This window comes from Thamnophis sirtalis, unplaced genomic scaffold, assembly GCF_051295495.1.
Source record: "Thamnophis sirtalis isolate CommonGarterSnake01/CBP01778 unplaced genomic scaffold, rThaSir2_p1.2 scaffold_12, whole genome shotgun sequence".
In the NCBI taxonomy this organism is placed as follows: domain Eukaryota; kingdom Metazoa; phylum Chordata; class Lepidosauria; order Squamata; family Natricidae; genus Thamnophis; species Thamnophis sirtalis.
The window spans coordinates 29,636,331-29,658,723 of NW_028261392.1; the positions used below are offsets into that span (position 1 = coordinate 29,636,331).

General features: G+C 42.7%; 1 protein-coding gene across 5 annotated transcripts in view; it reads left to right on the plus strand.

Annotated features, from left to right (window-relative positions):
- The first annotated feature begins 18,515 nt into the window (after positions 1 to 18,515).
- ATP11A (ATPase phospholipid transporting 11A) overlaps positions 18,516 to 22,393 on the plus strand; it is a 135,624-nt gene continuing 131,746 nt past the window's right edge. For 3 of the 5 annotated variants that reach the window (XM_087726460.1, XM_087726461.1, XM_087726459.1), the window contains exon 1: positions 18,518 to 19,077. In XM_087726460.1, coding sequence (XP_087582586.1) covers positions 19,039 to 19,077 — 39 coding nt within the window. In that variant the 5' untranslated portion in view covers positions 18,518 to 19,038. Of the gene's footprint in view, positions 19,078 to 22,393 lie in introns of all 5 variants that reach the window. The other 2 variants (XM_087726462.1, XM_087726458.1) reach the window with 2 other exon arrangements.

Here is a 22,393-nt window from a genome sequence, read left to right on the forward strand (position 1 = left end):
ACCTCTCTCCTTGATTAGTTTCCACCCATTGCTTCTTGTTCTACCCTCACGTACCTTGAAGAATAGTTTGACTCCCTCTTCTTTGTGGCAACCCCTGAGATATTGAAACACTGCTATCATGTCTCTCCTAGTCCTTCTTTTCATTAGTGGTTCAGGCACCAGACAAGAAATCAGGAGTTTCTAGTCCCATTTTGGACATGAAAACCTGCTTGGATGAAATGAGGCCAGTCACTCTTTTTTTCCCTTCTTTCCTTCCTTCCTCCTTTCCTTCCTTCCTTTCTTCCTTCCTTCCTCCTTTCCTTCCTTCCTTTCTTCCTTCCTCCTTTCCTTCCTTCCTTTCTTCCTTCCTCCTTTCCTTCCTTATTTTCCTTCCTTCCTTGTTTCCTTCCCTCTTTCTTTCCTTTCCTTCCTTCTTTCCTTCCTTCCCTAACTCCCCCCCCTTTCTCTGTTGTGGGGAGTTGGAAGGAGCATTAGATCTGCTCACCGCCTTAAAAGTGGGATATTTTTTTAATGGCTTTTTTTAAAAGTGATTTCAGCCGGGATGCCTTTAGTACTCGCCCCATCCATCCTCCCATCCTCCTTCCAAAAAGTTGATTTAAAAAGCCAGCGATCTGTGCCCGCTTCTCCAGCGTTCCTGATTCAGGGGTAGAGGTGCCTGGGCGTGCCTGTTCCCCCCTTCACGTTAAAGCCAAAAAGGACCTCCACAGAGATGGCTCTGGGTCTGGGAAGGCAGGGCAGGGAGGGATGCTGGAGAGCAGCTTTCGCCTACAGCCTTGGGGGGAGGGGGTGTTTGCAACCCTGCCCTGCTTGGCGCCCCTCGTTGCTTGAAATGGGGTGCTCCGTTTGGGGGGGGATGCAGGAGGTCCAAATAAGAGGCGGGCTCAGCCTCCACTGGGATGGAGCAAGCAGAAGGAAAGGCAAGAGCGGGGGAGGGGGAATGGGACTTCGCTGGCAGTTGCAAAGCAGCCTTCCCCCGATTGCCTTCCCCCATGCCTCCCAACCCTTTCAAAAGCCACCCCCATCACCAGCCTCTCCCAACCGGATCCCCGCCTGCCTCCTCTCGGCTCACCCAGACCAGATTGACAGCGGCTTGCACGGCATGGCTGCAGAAAGCGGAGCCCAAAAGAAGCAGGGGGGAAAAAAAACTTCCGATGGCTGAGCTGCTTGGCCCAGGACCTAACCTCCTCCTTACCATCTCTTTCCCTGCAGAAAAACGGCGCACATCGGCGCGTGCACACGCAAAAGGGGAGGGAGGGAAACACTGCCCTCTAAAGGCCACATCAGGAACGACACTTTAGAGAATATTTTTTTTCACAGCGTCCTTTTTAAAATTGATTTTCTTTCTTTTGGAAAATCGGTACTTTTTCAATACGCGACGGGACGCGGGAAAAATTATTGAAACGCGTGCCTGTCCCGCCAGATGCAGGACGTCTGGTCACCCTACTGTTGCTCCATTTTTCTAAGTCAACAGATACTTGGCTGTTTTCTTGATTGCCTCGTTCCTGATGGCCTAATTGCTTTCCCTTGGAACCAAAGCAGTTCCATTCCTTTACTATGGCAGTTGCATTCTGCATGGCCTGCAGTTTCTTTACCATTTATAAAGAGTGGATCCATGCAGAGTGAATTGCAGTAATCCATTGTGATGTTATTAGGCATGCAATGCTGGATCCTGGTACAGGAAAATAAGTAGCTGTGCTTGAAGTACAAGTGTTTTTAGGATATCCTGCTTACTTCCTCCTCCTTAAGAGACAATTGCTGAATATAAGAAATCTGAACATGTTTTTGTCCAATCTCTAATGTTCCATTTAATGGGAACCTTGTTAAGAAGATGATACAGAGATGACATTGATCATGCTTGTTTGTCACTCGAGCACAGGGGTGTCAAACTCATGTTCACAGAAGTGTCACATGATGTATCATGACTTTTTCCCCCTTCGCTAAACTGGGCATGGCCAGCGTGTGAAGCATTGGGCCCATGTGCTGCGAGTTTGACACCCCTGCTCTAGCAGATTCAGACTGGGAGTAGTGCATCTATCTTGATCTTTCTTGATCTCTCAACAGCCTTCAGTATCATTAACCATGCTGTCCTGTTCAGTTGGGAGGGAGTGAAAAGCCCTCATTAATGTGGTTCTCTTCCTTTCTTCAAGGCCAGTTCCAGTCAGCTTTGTGGAGTATCTCAGGGCTCTCCTCACTTTCTACTCAGAGGTGGGTTGCTGCCAGTTTTACCACCAGTTCGCAACGCATGCAGATGTGCACTGCGTGCATGGGCTATTCAATGTAAATTGTTCTTTGCAGTTGGGCAGAACAATTTACAGTGAACTGTGCACATAGAGTCACTAAAAACCAAAATGACAGTGGCCCAGCAGCGGTGAGGGAACCAGTTCGTGGGCATGGCAAGCCTGGGTGGCTGTCAGTTCTGCGACCCAGGCCTGAATTCCACTACCAGTTTGGCCAAACCGGGAGCAACCCACCTCTGTTTCTACTCCTATTTAACATGAAGTTACTGGGAAATGTTTAAAAAGCAGTTCTGCTGTCTCCATTGTCACCATTTTACTGTCCTGCTAGCCATGGAACTTCTGATTAATGCTCTAGGCATCATAGCTCTGCTCTCTATGCAACTGGCTCTCAAATTTCATGAAAATGTAACAATAAGCTCTCATGATCTCAGCACACCACTGGGTATGTAAGGTCTTTCCTTACTTGATTTATTGCTCGTCTGTGCTTTTGAATATTTTAATTGCTGTCTTGTGTTAATATTTGATTGCTGTCTTTCATTATGTAATATTCATCAGTATTGTTTTATATTCTTTTATTGTTACCTGATGTTATGTGGCTATGTTGTTTGCTTATACTGCCTTGGAATAAATTGAATTTTGAATTGAATTGAATTTATTGCATTTATATGCCGCACTTTTCCCCGAAGGGGACTCAGGGCGACTCACAATCCAAGTCAGGGAAGGGGGTACAGATAAGGGATAAAAAGGACGAACAGAACAATACACAATTTAAAAGTACACAACAACCATACCATTCGAGGGGGGGGGGCAAAAGCTCTTTAGCCCCAGGCCTGTCGGAACAGCCAGGTTTTAAGGGCTTTGCGGAAGGCCTGAAGGGTGGTGAGGGTTCAAATCTCCATGGGGAGCTCGTTCCAGAGGGTCGGAGCAGCCACAGAGAAGGCTCTCCTCCGGGTAGTCGCCAGTTGACACTGGCCGGCGGATGGAATTCGGAGGAGGCCTAATCTGTGGGATCTGATCGGTCTATTGGAGGTAATTGGCAGCAGGCGGTCTCTCAAGTACCCAGGTCCAATACCATGAAGGGCTTTATAAGTGACGACTAGCGCCTTGAAGCGTATCTGAAGACCAATAGGCAGCCAGTGCAGCTCGCGGAGGATAGGTGTTACGTAGGTGAACCGAGGTGCACCCACGATCGCTTGCGCGGCTGCATTCTGGACAAGCTGAAGTCTCCCAATGCTCTTCAAGGGCTGCCCCATGTAGAGCACGTTGCAGTAGTCCAGTCTAGAGGTCACAAGGGCAGTATTGTTTTATATTCTTTTATTGTTATCTGATGTTATGTGGCTATGTTGTTTGCTTATACTGCCTTGGAATAAAAACTTATTCCTCACAACAGTGGTCTATTAGCAATAGCACCTAGACTTATATACCGCTTTACAGTGTTTTACAGCCCTCTCTAAGCGGTTTACAGAATCAGCATATTGTCCCCCGCAATCTGAGTCCTCATTTTACCCACCTCGGAAGGATGGAAGTCAACCTTGCTTCTGAACCCAGAAGAACCTTTAGAACCTGTGATTCAATCCCACTTGCCTGTGAAGAGACCAGTGGTGGGTTTCTAAAATTTTTGGAACCTCTTCTGTAGGTGTGGCCTGCTTTGTGGGAGTGGCTTGCTGCCCATGTGACTGGGTGGGAGTGGTTTGCCACCCATGTGACTCGGTGGGAGTGGCTTGCCGCCCATGTCACTGAGTGGAAGTGGCTTGCCACCCATGTGACCGGCTTGCCATCCATGTGGCCGGGTGGGAGTGGCTTGCTGCCCAGGTGACTGCGTGGGAGTGGCTTGCCACCCATGTGACCGGGTAGAGTGGCCAAGACGATGTCACTGAATTCTTTGCCCCAATGGATAAACTACAATAAGATTAAAATAAGTACAAAAAACAATAAAAGAGTTACTTACAGAAGGAAGATGACTGTCCTTGCCAGTCTTCAGTATCACTGAATGAATGGCCTGCACAAAGAAGAGATACAGAAATGAACTCTTCTATTGCATGAACTGCATTAGTATGAAACAAGCACACAAAACAATAAAGACAGCTACTTACAGAGGGAAGATTACTGCCTTGCCAGGTCTCCCGCACACAACCACCTCACCACCTTGCTCCAATAACCTGCACAAAGAAGAGACACATAAAGGAGGACTTTAATTGCATGCACTGCATTAGGATGAAACAAGCACACAAAATAATAGAAAAGGAAGATTACTGTCCTTTTCTCCGTCTTCTGCACCACCACCTCACCACCTTGCTCCAATAACCTTCACAAAGAAGAGACACAGAAAGGAAGACTTTAATCGCATGCACTGCATTAGGATGAAACAAGCACACAAAATAATAGAAAAGGAAGGTTACTGTCCTTTTGTGTGTTGAAGTCACCCACTGACCACCTTGCTCCAATGAATGGCCTGCACAAAGAGATACAGAAAGGAAGACTTTAATTGCTTGCACTACTATATTAAGGATGAAACAAGCTGAACCGGTGCGAACCGGTAGGAACCCACCTCTGGAAGAGACCAATACTCCACCATACAGAAGTATAATCATGTGCTCTCATCGATGGTATTCATAAGCAAAAGCTATTGACAACAGGAATACTATGCAATGCTCATTGAACTTAGAGGACTTTCTTTATCAATTACAATGCAAGGACCATAATATGGTATGAGATCAGAAATAAATCTGTAATGCCTACTTTTGGGTACTTCCAAAAAGAAGCTGAGCCTTAAGGTGCTTCTTTAGTAATATGATAACATAACCATGTATTTATCTGTTAATTAAAAATCTGTGCCTATATAAAAATAAATTTCTAGTTAAAGCTGAATTTGAGGGTTGAAATTGGTTTGGTTTGGTTTGGTTTATTGCCACTGGGTTCATTCTTGGAGCTTAATGCTGGTGATATCTGCACTATATCATCATCATCCATCATCATCATTAAATTTATATCATTCCAGGCTCCCAGGCAGTTATATCTGAGAATTATTATAATATATAATAATATTTAGTGGAATAAAGTACATTGTAATATATTATTGATGGGAAAGCAGGAAAGCAGAAAAGAATCCTAATGATTACCAAATTAATGAGTTATTTGTTTTCATGTCTAATTCATAAGCAGTGATCAACACTTGCTTCACAGGAACTGAGTGTTTCAAGCTGTCAAGTGCTTCTTTGATCTTCTACTGCCTGAAGGGACAAGGTGACAAGATCCTCTTTTATATGTCCTTTTCTTGGCCTTGGCCAAGCTCATGGTATCTTTCAAGATTCTTTGGTTTTTTTGTGAGATATGTGAACAATGAAACTAACCTGAATGTGTCACAGCAGGGCAAGAGATCAATTATGCTCCCTTGAGCATAATTTTGACAACCGTTGTGACCTGCTCAGTTCTCTTGTTTGATATCTTTTCTGTCTCATATAAACCCAATTTAGAATTGTTACCCACTGTAAAGAAGCCTTAGTGGGACTGAAAGGGATTTAGTGATTAAATGACATACATTTCTAACATTAAAACAATATTGGTAAATGAATGAACACATTCTTCCCCCACATCCCAGCAATGGATGCATGCCGTCTTAGAAAAAGCATTTATTCTTGCATAATAAAAAAGTGAAAAAGAAGTGTCATTTCTCTAATAAGTGTCAGACACTACAGTTCTTATGAATACAGGTATTAAAACTAATTAAGGCTTAAATGTTAATTGTGCTAACCTTTTAGATTCACTTACAAGATTTTGAATGTATTACTCTATGAAGTGCTTTCCCTTATTTTACATTGTTTATATGACCTTGAAAAACATATGGGGTTTGGTTTGGGAATATAAGACGTAAACCCCACAATAAAAAAGACATTTCAGAATTCATTTGAGGCAGTGGAGTGACAGTTTCACAGGTGAGGTTCAAAATCCTTCTCTTGGCTATTTTCAAGCCTTGAAAGCAGAACTTTTAAAGTGATGATAATTAATTTTAAGTAGCACGAGACAACCTATGACCCATCATCATTTGAAAGCTTTGCTGCCAAAAACAAGATGACCACAGGCAGGGGGGAAAGCAATGGAAGCAGGAGTAACTTCAATCTTCCTGCCAGCTTCCCCATTGATTTTCCTTGTAGGAAGCTGGCAGGGAGTAGAAATTATGATCTCATGACTATGGTTGACTGGGGTGGCACAACATGCAGCAACACTGAAACAGCCATAACTTGCCAAATTTCAATATCCAACCCAGGATATTCAGTCATGGATTCCAGATTTTGGATGCATTCTATAAATTAGCTCATTTGAAGCATTTTGTTTCAAAAACTATTGCCCTGTGATGCACCATTTTTCTCAATTGAAGATTACAAACAAGCAGATGTGAGAATTTTAGTAGTATATAATTAGTAGTGTTTTTGGTTCTCCTGAAAAGTAGTCAGAAGACTCCTAAGACAGGCTGTGGTAGCAGCCTTCAAAGGATTCACCATTTCCATAATAATGACTAAAATGTCATGCTGTTGCATCTTCAGCCCTTTTACACTATTTGTGTTTGATGCAATGTAAATACAATACAATACAATAGCAGAGTTGGAAGGGACCTTGGAGGTTTTCTAGTCCAACCTTCTGCCTAGGCAGGAAACCCTATGCCGTTTCAGACAAATGGCTATCCAACATCTTCTTAAAGACTTCCAGTGTTGGGGCATTGACAACTTCTGGAGGCAAGCTGTTCCACTGATTAATTGTTCTCACTGTCAGGAAATGTCTCCTCAGTTCTAAGTTGCTTCTCTCCTTGATTAGTTTCCACCCGTTGCTTCTTGTTCTACATTCAGATGCCTTGGAAAATAGTTTGACTCCCTCTTCTTGGTGACAACTCCTGAGATATTGGAACACTGCTATCAGTCTGTCATATCTAGTAGAGAAGGCTTGCTGAGACTCCCAAATCTGAGGGAAAACCCTCTGCAAAGACCCCATGGTAGAACCTTTTCAGTAATGGACCCCAGCCTCTGGGACCATCTACTACTAGATATTCAGATCATTCCCTACCATCCATCCCCCAACATTTTATTTCCAAACAGCCATGAAAAGATGGCTTATTGGAGAATCTGCTGCCTGAATGATGCTCTTCTAGTTACATAATTGATTTTCTATGTTCTAATCTTACATTTTAAGTATAACTACTTAGAGTCTTTGAAAATGGAATGGCATGCAAGCTAAAGTATAAATAAATAAATAAATAAATGAGGATTTGCCTATCACAAAATCAGAATTGATTTTGCCAGATGCTAAAATGCTTTTAGCTTCTCTGAAATTAAACATAGTACACCAAAATAACAGGTTTTTAGTAGGGACTTAATAGGAATTATGGGATACAATCTTATAGTAGTTTGGTATTATTGTATGTTCTTTTCTGCTGGGAATTGAGTTGGGTAAGCCTGTTCATGGGAAATAAATCATATGAGTCACACCGCATTCTGTAAGATGAGAATAACAAGTATTTTTATCAGAAAAGGAGGGTTTTAGTTATTCTACAAGAATCTATATAAAAAAAATTCTCTCTGCCATGACTATTTGCACTTATTCAAAGATACTTTCTACATATTGGTTCACTTCTTTATGAAACTCATAGTAGTAGCTCAAGTCAAGCTTGTATGATGGACCAAATAAAATTGTCTAACTGGCTAGCTGAACAGGTAGTAGTAGTTGTTTCCGAGACCTGCCTTGGGAAGCTAGATGAGGCTCATATTTTTCTTCCATTTATAGGCATTTAGTATTAATATCAAAAATAAAAAAATATGTTCATTGTCAATGGTAACTCCATAGACTTTATGGGTCTTAAACTATGTAGAAGTTAGAATAGAATAACAGAGTTGGAAAGGACCTTACAGGTCTTCTAGTCCAACTTCCGCTTAGGCAGGAAACCCTATACCCGTGATGGCAAAACTATGGCACGTGTGCCAGAGGTAGCATGCAGAGCCCTCTCTGATGGCACCCGCCTAATCGCCTCAGGTCAGATTTCCATGGCGTTTCTTTTGTGAGCGTCTGGTTCCCTGCAAACGATGAAACAGAAGCTCATGAAAGAAAAAGATCTTACCTCTTGCCGTGCTGCCGGTTTTGGGATGCCCCGCTTCCTGCCGGCCAGCTGGTCTTTGGGTCCCTGCTGTGTATATGTGCATGTCCACACATGCATGCACCTTTCAGTTTGGGCATTTGGTGTCTAAAAGGTTCACCATCACTGCCCTATACCATTTCAGACAAATGGTTATTCTTAAAAACTTCCCGTGTTGTACTTGGTCTTGCTATTTGCTCTATCCCTGGCTTCTTTTTAAATCCAACTGCAGAATGTACTACACATTGATCAAGGATGTTGCAATAGAATAATATGTCACAAATTAGTTTTTTATGGCTACGGTCTGATGATTAGTTAACAGAAAGTAAGTCATATAATTCACCCCTACGTTTGAGCTTGTATTACATGTTACAAGTGTTACTTATTAAAACTGAATGATCAGAACAAGAATTAGCATATCTTTATGTCGTTATTTATCGGATGTATGCCCCATTTTTATACAGAAGTTCTAGGTAGAATGCATAGTATTCCTTCTTATTTTGGCTTATCTCCTTACTGTAAATGGAGGATTCAGAAATATTTCAGGAGAAAGCCAGAATCATCGCTGATCTTTTGAAAGATGTACTTTGCAATGGGGGAAGGGAGGAGAAGAGGGGTACTTATAAAGCACCTTCTTTCAGCCTATTTAAATAGTTGCACCTTTTTTTTCCATGCTTCACAGATGGTTGTTATATTGCTCCTGATTATCATAGAAGAGGCAACCAGGAACAGTTTCCAGTGTGTATTCATTGGGGTTATTTTAATTGTGGGGTTTTTTTTAAGCATGGGTTTTTATATTAAATTTTCTATTTCAAAAGTTTTATTTCTTTTTTAAGGCAAACATTTCATCATTCCTCAATCAGTAAAACATCGAAGTACAATTTCTTGTATATCAAAATAATTCTAGTTTACCACCAAATTCTTGTCTAGCCTAATATATACCCCTCCCCCCCTCCACCCTCCCCCCCAACCCCCCTCCACCTTCCCCCCCCTGACTTCCCAGAACCCGTACACGGTATGGATTTCTAACAAACAGTCTAAAATCTATTGAGAAAAAAAAGAAATAAAAAAAATTAATAACATTCTACATTGACCTTAGCTTCTTCTTGCTGAACCAACTTTAAACAATTTAAATCATTTCTGATCTTAAGCATAGGCTAACTGGAATTTCTTGGTCCCATATTTATTTTGTATATAGTCAATCCATTTTTTCCAGTCTCGTTTATATCTCTTATTTGAGTGATCTTTAAGATATGCCGATATTTTTGCCATCTCGGCTAAGTTTGTAACTTTCAATGTCCATTCTTGAGTTGTAGGCAAATCTTCCTTCTTCCAGTATTGCGCCACCAACAGTCTTGCTGCCGTTATTAGATGCAAAATCAAGTTAGTCTCTACCACTGTAAAGTCAGTACATATACCTAGTAAGAAGAGCCAAGGTGGCGCAGTGGTTAAAAGCAGCACTGCAGGCTACTGCTAGATCAGCAGGTCAGCGGTTCAAATCTCACCGGCTCAGGGTTGACTCAGCCTTCCATCCTTCTGAGGTGGGTAAAATGAGGACCTAGATTGTTGGGGGCAATATGCTGACTCTCTGTAAACCGCTTAGAGAGGCCTGAAAGGCCTATGAAGCGGTATATAAGTCTACTGCTATTGCTATTGCTATTGCTATTAAGAATAGCTGAGGAGTAAACTTTATCCTTTTAAAAATATTTTGCATAATCCACCATATTTTTATCCAAAATTCCTTAACCTTTTGACAGGTCCACCATATATGAAAATATGTAACATCGAGAGAGCCACATCTCCAACATTTAGGCTGTAAGTTCAGATACATAGAAGCCAGCTTTTTAGGATCTAAGTGCCATCTATAGAACATCTTATAAAAATTTTCTCTCAGATTTTGAGCTTGTGTAAATTTCACATTTCTTACCCAGATTCTTTCCCATATATCCAACATTATTGGTTCTTCAATGTTTTGAGCCCACTTTATCATACAATCTTTAACTAATTCTGTTTCCGAATCCATCTGTATTAATACATTATATATCCTCTTTATATGCATTAAGCTTTGATCTCTTATTTGTTTAAACAAATTATCCTCAACTTTTTATATTAAGTTTTATATAATGCATATTGATAACTGGAAATTTAAGAAATATTTCTATTTCATACCTCATCAGACCCTCCTCACCACTACTTTTAGTGATGACTTCAGCCATGAAAATACACGGCCTTTTATCCTAAGATTTATCACAGTATCAGATAATGTAATACATTGTATTTACTTTGGCTTTCTACTCTTTGACTGGGTCATTTTACAATTTCTGTTGGTCTTTGTCACCCTTTTGTCATTTCTCAGACATTGCTTGGCTGTCTGGCCACAGATTTAACTGATTGTTCCCTGTCCTCCATATGGCCTTGTGTTCCATGGGATTTCTGCTGTGAGTTGTTCAGAGCATTCCATTTGCTAGCAGTTAACAGCTTTTCCAATCGCTTCTAATCCCATTGCAGGGTTTTCAGCTCAGGAAACTGAAACTGAAAAAAGAACCTTGAGAAATTCCATCAAATGACAGGTTTGCATGTAGAATTACCGTGAAACATAAAAAGAACACTGCTAATATATTTTTAGACGCTATGAGAAAAGTTTAATTGGAATTTTAAACCTAAGATCTGTTTTAAATACCAGCAGAGATGGAAAGCCCTGGTATTAGTCATTACACAGAGTTCAACACATAAATTTTAATGTCTACACAAGGAAGCATCAAAGAATGTTAGCTAAGAGGATTTAATCCCTGGATAAAAGAGAGACCTAGCTGTAGTTTTCCCCTCAAGACATTAAATACCAGTTGCTTAAACAAAACTTTTAAAAAGAATGACTTGAATTTTACAATGGCTAGGTCCATACAATATGGTAACCAAAAACAATTAAAATACACATGGCTTGAAGTAACGTATGAATCAGTGGTGGATTGCTCCTGGATCGGCTTGGATCGGCAGCAGGAGGCTCCACGCACCCACCTGGACGCTTCTGTGCATGTGCATGTGCATGCATGAGCGAAATGGTAGTAAACAAAATTGCAATCCACCACTGGTATGAACAAACCCCTACATTTCAATGGCTAGACTGGTTACAATTACTCGCACAGTGAGAGTTAATTCCACTGTTTGTAGCGTGTGGTTGGAAACTCATGGGAAAGATTTACTCCTACAAACATTTATTATAAATTTAATTAATACATAATACATTAGTGCTCTTAAGTGTGCAGTTGATGGTATCAAAAGCTGCTGAGAAGTCAAGGCAAGGATGAATGCATTTGGATACTAGAGAGTATCCAAAAGTAAGATCAATGCAGGCCAGAAACTCCATCAAAAAGGATCCAGATAATCTGTTTCATCCAAGGTCCTCTGAAGCTGCTGCCTAACCATCTTCTCAACCAACTTCACAGAAAGGCAGGTGAGTTCCTGGATTAACATTTTCCAGCACAGTTGTGTTTAGCAATGGGTTCTTAAGGAACGTGACCCAACAAATGCGCGAACGTCAAAAGCGCGCCGACAAAACCGCGGCGCTAAAACCGCGATGTCAAAAGCCCGCCGACAACAGCGCGCCGACAACAGCGCGCCGACAGAAGCGCAATTTAAGTTAAGGTAAGGTTTAGGGTTAGGTTTAGGGTTAGGTTTAGGGTTAAGTTTAGGGTTAGGTTTAGGGTTTGGTTTAGGGTTAGGGTTACAGTGCGCTTCTGTCGGCGCGCTGTTGTCGGCGCGCTTCAGCGCTCATTCGTTGGCACGGTTTTGTCACCGCGGTTTAGTCAGGCGCACTTTTGTCGTTCGCGCATTTGTGGTGGAACCCTTAAGGAAGGAGTGAACTAAGGCCTTTTAAAGAAGCAAATAAACAGCCCCCTCACTCAAACAGGACTTCAGGTTCACTGCAAGAACCCATGCACATTACATCTCTTGGGCCACTTTAACAAGGCGAGAGGGGCATAGATCTAAAAAGCAAGGGGCTGATCCCACACTCTTAAGGATACTGTCCACTTCCTCAAGCCCCAAATGTTCAAACTAACCCCATATAACCTGGCAAGACTTCTGCCCAGACACTTCTCTGGACCTGCAACAATTCCACCATTCAACTCAAGGTTTCTTCTCTCTCCCCATCTCCCTTAATTCTTCCCTTGAACCAACGGGGATCCACGAGAGGGGAAAGATTGCATGGGTGCAATCTGATCTTAAAGCCTCAGCTGCCTCCTTATTCCATGTGGCAATCAAGGTTCAGTGGTACTCTACAGCAGACCAATGGGAACAACTCCCAGCAATCTCTGAAATCTATCCTGGTTAATCAGTCACTGGAGCGGGCCAATCTAATGGGTCTAAACTTCCTGCAGTGGATAGTGGCTCTGGAGAATCTCATGGTAATCAGGGTATGATGTGATGATGACAAGGTCATTGAGATCCCCCCCCCCCCAATTTCAGATCACAGAGCCAATGATTTGACAGGGACACTAGTTCTGATGTGTGAACAGTGTCCCGTGTTGGGTTTTGGATGATCTGGGATAGCCCCTTAACCATCATAGTGGCCTGAAATGAAACTATAATCTATAATTAAACTATATAAATGATAATCCTCAGCAAATAGAATTAAAAGGGCTGTTTCCAGGGATGGGTTGCTACCAGTATTACTGCCAGCTATGCATGCGTTCATATTTGCATCTTAAAAGGTCCCTGCATGCGCACAACGCTAGAAAAGGGGGGGAAATAAATTTTTGCAATGAAGATCGTTCTGCGCATGCGCAGAACCGAAAATCAAGATGGTGCCGCTGCCGATAGAACTGGTTTAGAGGCGTGGCAGGTCGAGTTACTACCTACTCAGCCAAACTGGTCCGAACCAGTAAGGACTGGCTGTTTCTTACAGGGAAATACTCTGCACTTCAGCCCATCATCCTTCCAGGATGGCAGCATCCAGGGCCTAGTCTGGGAAATGCTTGCTCTCTACTTATTAACCATATTGAAATATGCTGTTTTAACTTCTGGAGTAGCACCAAGAAAAAAAAATGTATCAGTGATTAGGGAAGTGAAAGTAGGTCAGTAACAGGCTGCTTGCCAGATCCTTAGATACAATGGAGAGATTCTTAGTCATTCCAAGGAACAGAGTTACTACAAATGCTGATGGACAAACTGTACCCACAAATATCCTAAGACACATCACTTTTTACTCCTTTCTTTCCTCCATTTACTTCCCATTCATGTTTATTTTTGTCCTAGCAAGGGAGGGAATAGAGGGACTTTGAAGCAAATATAATGGCATGAAGCATGGAGAAGATAATATGTTTTGCTAGCATTGAAATAAAGAAATTAAGTGACATTATTTTTGCTTAATTCAACAAATTCTTTATATCCCATCAATACTAACCTACCCTAGCCCAAAAAGTGGGGGAGGGAACCTATCACACAACAATAAACAAACACAAAATATCAAATAACAAACGATAATCAAACACATAAAGTTTTTTCTCACTTTGTCTCCTTTGCAAGAGGAGGTATTTGAAGGCTTGCTCTCTAAGTTTCTTTTACGACCTGCAACATCCAAATTCCTTTCTTTTGTTCCTTCCCATCTTATGCAAAAATATAACCTGGAGGGAGCTATTCATTGTTGCTCTTCCATCACCCAGCCATCATACCACAGATCTAATCTGATGCTCTGATGCTGTGCCTCTCTTACATTTTCATTTATGAAAATTTAAGAAACGGAGCTTTCTTTTTTCAAAATGTTATTTGTAACGTGTTTTCCTACTTCAAGGAAACAATCATTGTGTTTCCTCAACAGTGCGCCACTATCTAATCAATGACATTTTGAAACATCTGAACTTGTGGCGTGTAAATCCCTAAAGTCAGGTTGACAAAATCATAGTTAGATTGATTTTTGATGATGAACCATCAAGTGAGTGTTGAGTCCTGGCAACTTTTTCCAGGAAAATCTATACCCAACCCTTCAGGACTTCCAACTGCACCCCTATTGCTGCTGTAGTTGAAGTCCATCCATCTAGCCCAGTGGTTCTCAACCTGAGTTGGGACCCCTTTGGGGGTCGAACGACCCTTTCACAGGGGTTGCCTAAGACCATTGGAAAACACATATTTTCGATGGTCTTAGGAACCAAAGCACCAATTTTATAGTTGGGGGTCACTACAACATGAGGAACTGTATTAAAGGGTTGTGGCATTGGGAAGGTTGAGAACCACTGATCTAGCCCAAAAGGTGTGGGGGGACCTACCACATTTCTGTGCTGAGTCTGGTGATATCCATAAATATAGGTGTCATTTTAGTAGTTTGAAAACTATCTCAGCAGTGAAGAAATAATTGGACTGGGAGAAACTGCTAAATTGTTCACCTGCTTCATTTTTGTTTTCTAGTCCAACTACTGTATTTTTCAGAGTATAAGATGCACGTTTTTCCCTCAAAAAAGAGGGTGAAAATCTGGGTGCATCTTATAGACTGAATACAGCATTTTTGGGCTCCCGAAACCCTGTCCCATTGGCAAAAATGGCCATGCATAGCCTTTAGGAGGCTTCCAGAGTGCTCCTGGGGCCTGGGGATGGCCCCCCAGCCTCCAGAAGCACTCTATAAAGAGTGCTCCTAAAGGCTATATATGCCCCTTTTGACAGAAAATGGGCCTGTTTTTGCAAAAAAACCGTACCATTTTGTGCTCATTTTTGCCCCCCCTTGCTCCCAGGAGCACTCTACAAGCCCCCTAAAGGCTATGTATGCCCCCCTCTTTTTTTTCAAAAAACAGGCCCATTTTCGTGAAAAATGGGCTGTTTTGGGAGGTCTGCAGAGCGCAAAAACTTTTTTTAAAATTTGCCTCTTCAAAATCTTGGTGCGTTTTATACTCTGAGGAATATGGTACATTTTCCTCCATATTGCTTTCAAGTTTGACATTCCAGGGTCTCACTACAAGCAGCACATCTTGCTTGTGCATTCTGTCAATTTCAGATTGAATGTGACCATAAGAGCACCCTATTTTTCTATTAATGGCTGGAACATAAACTGGGATAACCATCATATTAGAGTCTATTTGATATAATCTGTTAATCTGATAACTGACTACATTGTACCCCAATACACTCTCTACTGTGTCCTTCCAGACTGAAAGCAACACTATCTCTTCTTTAACATGACCTTTAGTAATAAGCATGAGAACCAATTTGTGCTAATCAAATTAAGGTACCAGGTGAGAAACCTGGAGACAGCGAGTTCCAGTCCCAGCTTAGGCACAGAGCCAGCTTGGTGATCTTGGGTCAGTCCCTCTCTGGTCCCTAGGAACAAAGTAATGGCAAGGAAATCCATTGAACTTCTGAAATCTTGCCAAGAAAACTGCAGGGATTTGTCTAGGCATTTACCAGAAATCAACACTCATTGAAAGGCCCTCTCTCACATACCCCCTCACACACACTAAATAGTAAAATTTTCTGACTTCAGTGTGTCCAGAATACAGAATAACAGAGTTGGAAGGTCATCTAGTCCAACTCCCTGCTCAAACAGGAGACCCTACACCATTTCTGACAAATGGCAGTCCAATCTCTTCTTGAAAGTCTCAAGTCATGAAGCTCCCACAACTTCTGAAGGCAACTTCTTTTGTTCCATTGGTTGATCTGTCAGAAAATTCCTCCTTAATTCCAGGTTGATTCTCTCCTTGTTCAGTTTCCATCCATTATTTCTTGTCTGGCCTTTAGGTGCTTTGGAAAATAGGCTGACCCACTCCTGCCTGTGGCAGCCCTTCAAATCTTGGAAGACTGCTATCATGTCTCCCCTGGTCCTTCTCTTCACTAGACTAATCATGCCCAGTTACTGCAACCGTTCTGTTGGAAGAAATGTCCATCTGGGTTCAGTTCCAAGTGGGGAAAAAGACACTAGAAACATGGAGACTGCTTAGAAAGATGGTTTAATAGTGGACAGGACCACATGGTTCGACCAATTGGACTCGTCCAATTCCAGTCCATTTCCATTTATATGCCTAAGATGTCAGTATGTTCTTCATTTCATTTTTCACTGTAGAAATTCCCTGGGTTCCACAGCACAACATTGCAGTTTTGGATCGTCTTTTCCTACATGTCTATGAAGGAACAATGCATTTAGAAAGCTTTAATTGAGCTGCATCATAAACATCATTAGAATGTCAAATGATCCGGTGGTCTTTCTCAATAATATACTGAGTACCCTCTTATCTGAGAGCCCCATCATGTGGCACTGACTTGTCAATCGCTTTATCTTGTCTATCCCTGTGGCTTCCTTGGTAATATATGAATCATTTACAACTGCCTATCCCAGGCATTTTGAAACGATGTGATCATCCATCTCCAGGATCTCCCTATATCATTGCTGCCTAATAAAGATGCCTGCTTGACTTAGCCAAGCACCTGGAATGACCTTCCTACCTTGCATGAACCTGCTGGGCATGGAGTACACTTCTGGCATTCTTTGCTCATCCCTTTCAGAGCAACCCCCTTCCTCAAGATGAGCTACGTAATAGGGCTTGAGGGGGAATAGTTACATTAACTGTGAGTTTATGAGCAGTACAAATGCAGCCATCATCATTAGTCATCATCTTCAGAACATGGTTATTATTTATTTATTTCAGTGCTTTGGGGTGAAATATAATGCGCTGCCTTTCCAAAAATTCACAGTCTGTCCTTCTGTTTATTAATAACTTAAGATGGGGACAGCTATTTGTAGGGGTTTGTTTATTTTAACGTTTATACTTGCATCACTGATTCTAGGAAAGGGCATTGATACCACTTTGTATTTTGTTGTTGTTAGTTGTGAAGTCGTGTCCCACCCAAGTCGTGTTCCTCCAGGCCCCCCTTTTTTTTGCCTTTTGGTACTGTCCATGGGGTTTTCATGGCAAAGATACTGGAGTGGGTTGCCATTACCTCCTCCAGTGGATCACGTTTTCTCAGAGCTATGACCTGCCCATCTTGGGTGCCTCTGCACTGCATAGCTCATAGCTTCATTGAGCTATGAAGCCCCTTCACCACAACAAGACAGTAATCCATGAAGGGGCACCTTGTATTTAGGGATCCCGTATTTGTTTACTTAGAACACCCAGTATGGAGATGACTGTATTCCCAAATCACAGGCTTAAGGGATGCCTCTCTCAAAGTGCTACAAAACTCTTCCTTGTTTTCATGGTTCTTTCTGGCAATAACTCAGCGTATCCAGGATGCTCCTTGCCCTCCAGCCCAGGCTGCGCCCCTCTCCCCTCCTGAACTTTCAATCGCTTTCACGCGCTTTTGACAAACGGGGCTTCGCGCGTTGTCCGTCTTAGCGTTGGGAGTTTGGGGATCTGGAACGCTCGCCTTTGCTTTTCACGCCAACTTTCCCCAGCTTGGTGCTTTGAGGATTTTTGGAGAGTATCAGGCCGGGGCGGGAACGCGAGATGAATCGCCTTTTTCGCCAGGTGTCCGGGAGGGAAACGGGGAGGAAATAAACAACAGCCTGGGCGGAATCTGAAGAAAAACTACAGTTGCGCTCTCGGCTGAACAAAAGGCGCCGTTGTTTCCCCGGCTTCTTCCGCTCCCCCTCCATTTCCCCTCCATGGTTATTTCAGACCGGCCAAGCTCTCAACGGCCCAGCGGGCAAAAGAGCGCGTCGGAAGTTGTCAGACAACACCATCTCGGGTTGAGCGCTTCTGAAGTTTGTTCTGTTGGACGTCGATGAGCCCAGAGGGAGAAAATAGAATAGAATAACAGAGTGGGAAGGGACCTTGGAGGTCTTGTAGTCCAACCCCCTGCTTAGGCAGGAAACCCTACACCACTTCAGACAAATGGCTATCCAATATCTTCTTAAAAACTTCCAGTGTTGGAGCATTCACAACTTCTGGAGGAAAGTTGCTCCACTGATTAATTGTTCTAACTGTCAGGGGCTTGGTGAGCTTCCCATCTAGTCCTGCCAATGCACCGCGCTCGGCCATCCCCCCCGTCCCTTAAGGTGCGCGTAAGGCAACCTCGTTTCCGACTTTGTTTCCGGCAGTCCTGGAAATCGGGGCGAGCAGGAGAGCACTTGTGGGAAACAACGGGGCGGAGATGGAAGGGTGTGCTGCTCCTGGCGAGGAGATTGGACCGCGCATGCTCGCCCGCGCCGTATGACGTGAGCTGCCTGGCTTAGCAGGGAAAGATCAAAGAAGAGGGAGAGAGGAAAAAAAAAACCCGACGGAGAAGCGAGCGGGGCTCGCGGGGGTTGCGCAGGAATCGGCCCAGCGCAGCGGGAAGTTTCTGGGAGGAGAGCAAGAGCGAAGCAACCTCGGCTCGCTCTCCGGCCATCTGCCCGTCTCTCTCTCTCTCTCTCCGCGAGCAAAGTTGCCTCGTCTTTCCTCCGCCTCCTTCCGAAGCCAGCTGCCGTGCGTGCCGGCGGGTGCGAACGATTCGGGCACCGCGGACCCGGAGCGCACATGGGAAGGCGAGCGAGCCCGCTGCACGCGTGACAGAGCGGGAGCGAGAGACGAGACGCTCCCGCCAAGAATACCCGACAGGTCATGGCAGGGCAGGGCTGCGACCGGGGCTGCTGTGAGGTAGAAATCCCAGCGTGGGTGCGGGAAGCAGAAGTGTGAGCCGAGCTCGAGCCGAGGCGGAAAGAATCCCCCCCTTGGGCGAGAGCAGCGAAGGGAGGGCGCCGCCGGAGCAGCTGCCAGTCGCTTCACCATGGATTGCAGCCGCCTCAGGACTCTTATTAATAGATACGTAAGTAAGAGGGGGGGCCCGCGCTGCCTCTTTCGCGGTCTCGACTTTACCCCTTACCCGGGGAGAATCCGGATACCGACCGCCTCGTTTAACGTAGAATTCCCCCCTCTCCCCTTTCCATCCGCCACATGTTGTTTGGCAGCTGCCCCTGGAGAGCCTCGTACGCGGCTTTTCTTCTTTCTAGGGAATTTGCGATGGCTTCCGATCCCGAAGGGGCTGAGCGAAGCCGGCCCCCTTCTCTGTTTGGGGAAATGTTGATCCGGGGATGGGAGACAGTCGCCCCCGCCGACTGTCTTCGTGACAGATGAAAGGGAGAGGATGGCAAGTTTTGAGGCTGCGAATATGGATCCTTGGGTGCCCTGCTTGTTTCTCTCCCCCCCCCCCACATTCTTGGAGGTTGCTCCTGGATACAGTTGACATGCAGGATAAGAGAACGGAAGGGTTCGGTCCTCATCTTGGCTGCGTTGAGTTGGAAGTATTTATGGAGGGGGATTCAATGAGACTTACTGTGTTTGGTTTTTGCCTCGTGTAAACAGGCTTCAAATCCTAGTTCTGCAGCATATCCTGCATTCATTTCTTTGCAAATGAATTAATTAGATTCTGGGTAGCTGTTGCCAACACAGAGGTTCAAGTTGATTGCTCCTCCCCAAAATTACGATTTCTCTTTCGTTTAACTTTTTCATTTACTTTTTTTTAATTCTTCCATTACTGCTGCATGCTTTTATGGTGAAGATTTCACTTCAACACATCACTTGCACCCTCTAATTTAATTCTGAAGAAATTAAGGTGGGAGCAATTGTTAAAATTAATCACCAGGACTTCCCCCCCCTCTCAACATTTATTTCAGCGTTTTTCTTTTTTTAAAAAAAACTTTCATCAATTGTTGGAGGTTAGCAACAGATTGCATTGAAGTGGATCGTTTCATTAAACTATCGTATTCATTCCAAGTGCATTGTATAGAAGCATATCCCAATTGACTTTACTGGAACTCATTTTTCTTGTCTCTGTTTAGAATGACTCCTTAATAGAATAGAAGTTTGTTGCACTTAAATACTGTACCTTTCAATGGGAATAGAAAGCCTGTTTTGTGAGTACATTGGCAAGATAATTCTATTGAATACCAATAGTACATGCATTGAAATAGAAAAGCCAATTTGTACTCCTTTCTAAATTTGTTTAGGGTTCTTGACCTATAAAACAATCACACATTCCCCTGACATGGTATATTTAGAGAAAAAAATAACTATGAACATTTACTTGACATTACATTTTATGAGGCTTTTTCAGCATGTAAAATCTCTGCAGGCCTACTTTAAATATTATTACAAGCTCTCTTTTCTGAAGCTTTCTACTCGCTTGGATCAGTCATGAGACTGATAATCCATCTCATGATTTGCAATTGAGATCATAAGAAACAGCCCCTGGGGCATGTTCTACATGATTTCCCCCAGCAGGTAGCCATTGCTAGTTTTTCTGGGGTTTCTTGACCATTCCCATACCATCTGCACTTTGTTAACTTAAAAGTAAAAACTTCATGGAAAACAGTAGGGCCTGGTTGCTTTACTATTTTATTTGCATTACTGATACCGACCAATAGTAGTAAGAAAAATAAATCTAAGCAAAGGGAAATGAATCACATTTTGTTTAGCATAAATATTGAATTTTCCTTGAAATGTTATCTGGCTCTGAGTGTTTTGTGCATAAAATAAATTAAAAAGAGTGCTAGCTGGCTGTGGCTGTTCTGTGCAGAAAACGAGGGAAAAAGAATGATAAATTATTCTTCGTGCAGCTATTGTGCGTAAAATTTTATGTGTCATTTATTCAGATTATTTCAGTACTACTAGTCATGGGATTAGTCAGAAATTATGAGGCACAAAAATCCTTACACCATATGGAAAGTTTGTGCCTGGCTTTCCATTATAATCAGAGTCACTTTCCATGAGATGGGCAGCCATATAAATTTGTTAAAAAAAATAAAATAAAACAAAACCAAGAAACCAAGTTAAACAGAAGAACACAGAGTTCTGTATCGTCTATCACAGAACAAACTTTGCTATAAATTGTAGGTAGTCTTTAATACTGCAGCTCCATTAATTAGGTGACATCAGCTAAGCTTCAAATTGGTATGGTGTATTATAATGTTCTCTGCTTTATTCTAGAATCACTTAGACCATCTTGATCCATCCCCACCCCATGAATTTATGTTAAACCATCCCTGACCAATGGTTCCTCAGCTTCCAGTTGAACTATTCAGTAAAGAGGAGCCCGTCACCTCTAGGTTGTAGCTTAAATCCATTATTCTGTGTCCTTCAGTCTGAAGCAGCCCATAGCCTTCTTATATGCAGCACCCTTTCAGATCCTTAAAAAAAAGCTGTCATGCCCCCTTTTATTCATTTTATTCATTCATCTTTTCTCAAGGCCCACCGCTATTCCAAGACTATATTTTTGCAAGAACTCGCACCAAGACAGAAATGTAGTATCCTATGACTATGCTTTTGATTTTTGTTTTCTGTAAGTGTATGGCTTTACATTTGTCTCTGTTTATTTACATTCGCCTGTTTTTCTAACTTAAGATTGATTTAAATTATATTTCTGATATCTAAGTTATTAGCTATCTCAAACAATTTTGTGGCATTGCAAATCTGACAATGGTTTCCTCTATTATTTCTTCCAAGTAGTATTGTTGACCAGACTTAGAACTGAGGTTGTTCACTCCAGTTTGTTTTTGAATCACTGTTGAGTTCTCTTTTGAGTACAGTTTTCAAGGAGTCTGTATCTATTTATCATCTATTCAGTCCCCTCTTAACGGTTTCCTAATCACAAAGAATGGGGATACATTGTTAAATTCTTTGCTGAAATCAAGTTATATCATATTCTGTGGCATTCCTTCCTTCTACCAAGGAAGATAATGATAGCATTTAGACCAGGGGTGTCAAACTCAAGGCCCACAGGATGCTTAGATCTGGCCCGCGAGGTTGCCCTGGAAACTGTGAAGGACCGGCCTGCAGTGCCTCTGCCAGTGAAAATGGAGCTCGGGAGAGGCCCTCCTTAGCTCCATTTTCACTGGCAGAGTGCTCAGGCCACCATAACCAACCCCAACCTGAGTGATGTTGAACTGGCCATGCCCACCCTGGCCCCTTGAGATCAAACACAACCCTGATGAAGCCCTCAATGAAATCGAGTTTGACATCCCTAACTTAGACTTATGTACCACTTCACAATGAGATAACATGAGATAACATAATGAGATAACATATATCCAGTTTGGCAAGATTTATTTTTTGACAAATCCATACACTGTTGTAATTACCACACA